The sequence below is a fragment of the Austrofundulus limnaeus genome, unplaced genomic scaffold (genome assembly GCF_001266775.1).
Source record: "Austrofundulus limnaeus strain Quisiro unplaced genomic scaffold, Austrofundulus_limnaeus-1.0 Scaffold538, whole genome shotgun sequence".
Taxonomy (NCBI): domain Eukaryota; kingdom Metazoa; phylum Chordata; class Actinopteri; order Cyprinodontiformes; family Rivulidae; genus Austrofundulus; species Austrofundulus limnaeus.
The window spans coordinates 373,830-374,995 of record NW_013952940.1 but is presented as its reverse complement, the minus strand read 5'-3'; the positions used below and the strand labels follow the sequence as shown (position 1 = coordinate 374,995).

At 38.8% G+C, this 1,166-nt stretch overlaps 1 protein-coding gene across 1 annotated transcript in view; it reads left to right on the top strand.

Moving 5' to 3' along the window:
- kctd7 (potassium channel tetramerization domain containing 7) overlaps window positions 1–1,166 on the top strand; it is a 7,567-nt gene that overhangs the window by 2,552 nt on the left and 3,849 nt on the right. Inside the window, exon 2 of the mRNA XM_014026267.1 lies at window positions 680–849. Coding sequence (XP_013881721.1) covers window positions 680–849 — 170 coding nt within the window. The remainder of the gene's footprint in view (window positions 1–679; window positions 850–1,166) is intronic.

Below are 1,166 nucleotides of genomic sequence, written 5' to 3'. Positions count from 1 at the left end.
ATCGATACAGGGCTTTAGAATATCGATACAGTATCGGGAAATGAAATATCGCGATATCTCAGTGTATCGATATTTTCTTACACCCCTACTGTGGTATCAATAAAGTTTTATCTAATCTTATCTTATCTTACCAAATATAAGTTAACCTGAATATTATTGTTACAACTCACCTGAGTTCACTGTTTTAACAGGAGTTTTCTTTACACAAAACAGAGATTTGACTCATCTGAGTTCGCAGCATTTCTGAGTATTTGGCTGTTTTGTCAACGAGTCCACTTATTTAGATTTGGTTCAGCTTTCAAGAGTACATGTAGGATCAGGGTTAATTAATTAACCAGATCACAGGGAGAAAACCCACACGTGGACAAGAAAAAAAATAAGCAGAACACAAGCTAACTTCACCAGAACACAAGTTAAAATAATCAAAATGCAAACTAAAATGACCTAAAATCACTGAGCTCCAGTATCTGCTTCACTGTGACGCCCTTCTCAGCAAACAATCAACCAGTTCATGGTTTGAATACCCAACCTTAAAAAGGAACAACAGGTTTTATCTCTCTGAATAGTCTGTTCTTTTACTTTTAATAAATTACTCAGAAAAAACAAGTCGTTCTCATTGATTAATCTTTTTTGTTTTTTAATATTTGAAGTACCGGCCTTTTGTTTGTTGATTTTGAAGTTTCCAGAGGTCATTTCTCTGAACGTTGGGGGCACATACTTCACCACCCGTTTGTCCACACTGCGGCGGTACGAGGACACCATGTTGGCTGCCATGTTCAGCGGTCGACATTACATCCCACAGGACGCTGAGGGACGCTACTTCATCGATCGGGACGGGACCTATTTTACGTGAGTCTCATTTTAGACCCTAATGCAGGTTTAAAAAAAGACTAAAGGATCTATAATTTGATGCAAAAGGTTCAGAGATTATTAACCTATGGGCCGCGGCCCACAGCGCCACCTTGAGGGCCTCAAAAGAACAACAGTTTTTAACTTTGGGCCACAGAGGGCCGTGGGACCACATTGATTTTCAATAAGGTGCAATACACTTTCTCACCACTAGTAGCAGTAGTGCACCACTCAGAGGTTTATCATCATCTGTTTTTGCCGTGTAATATTTTAAAAGTTCAAAACATTAACAAATACAGCTGCAGATACAACTATAT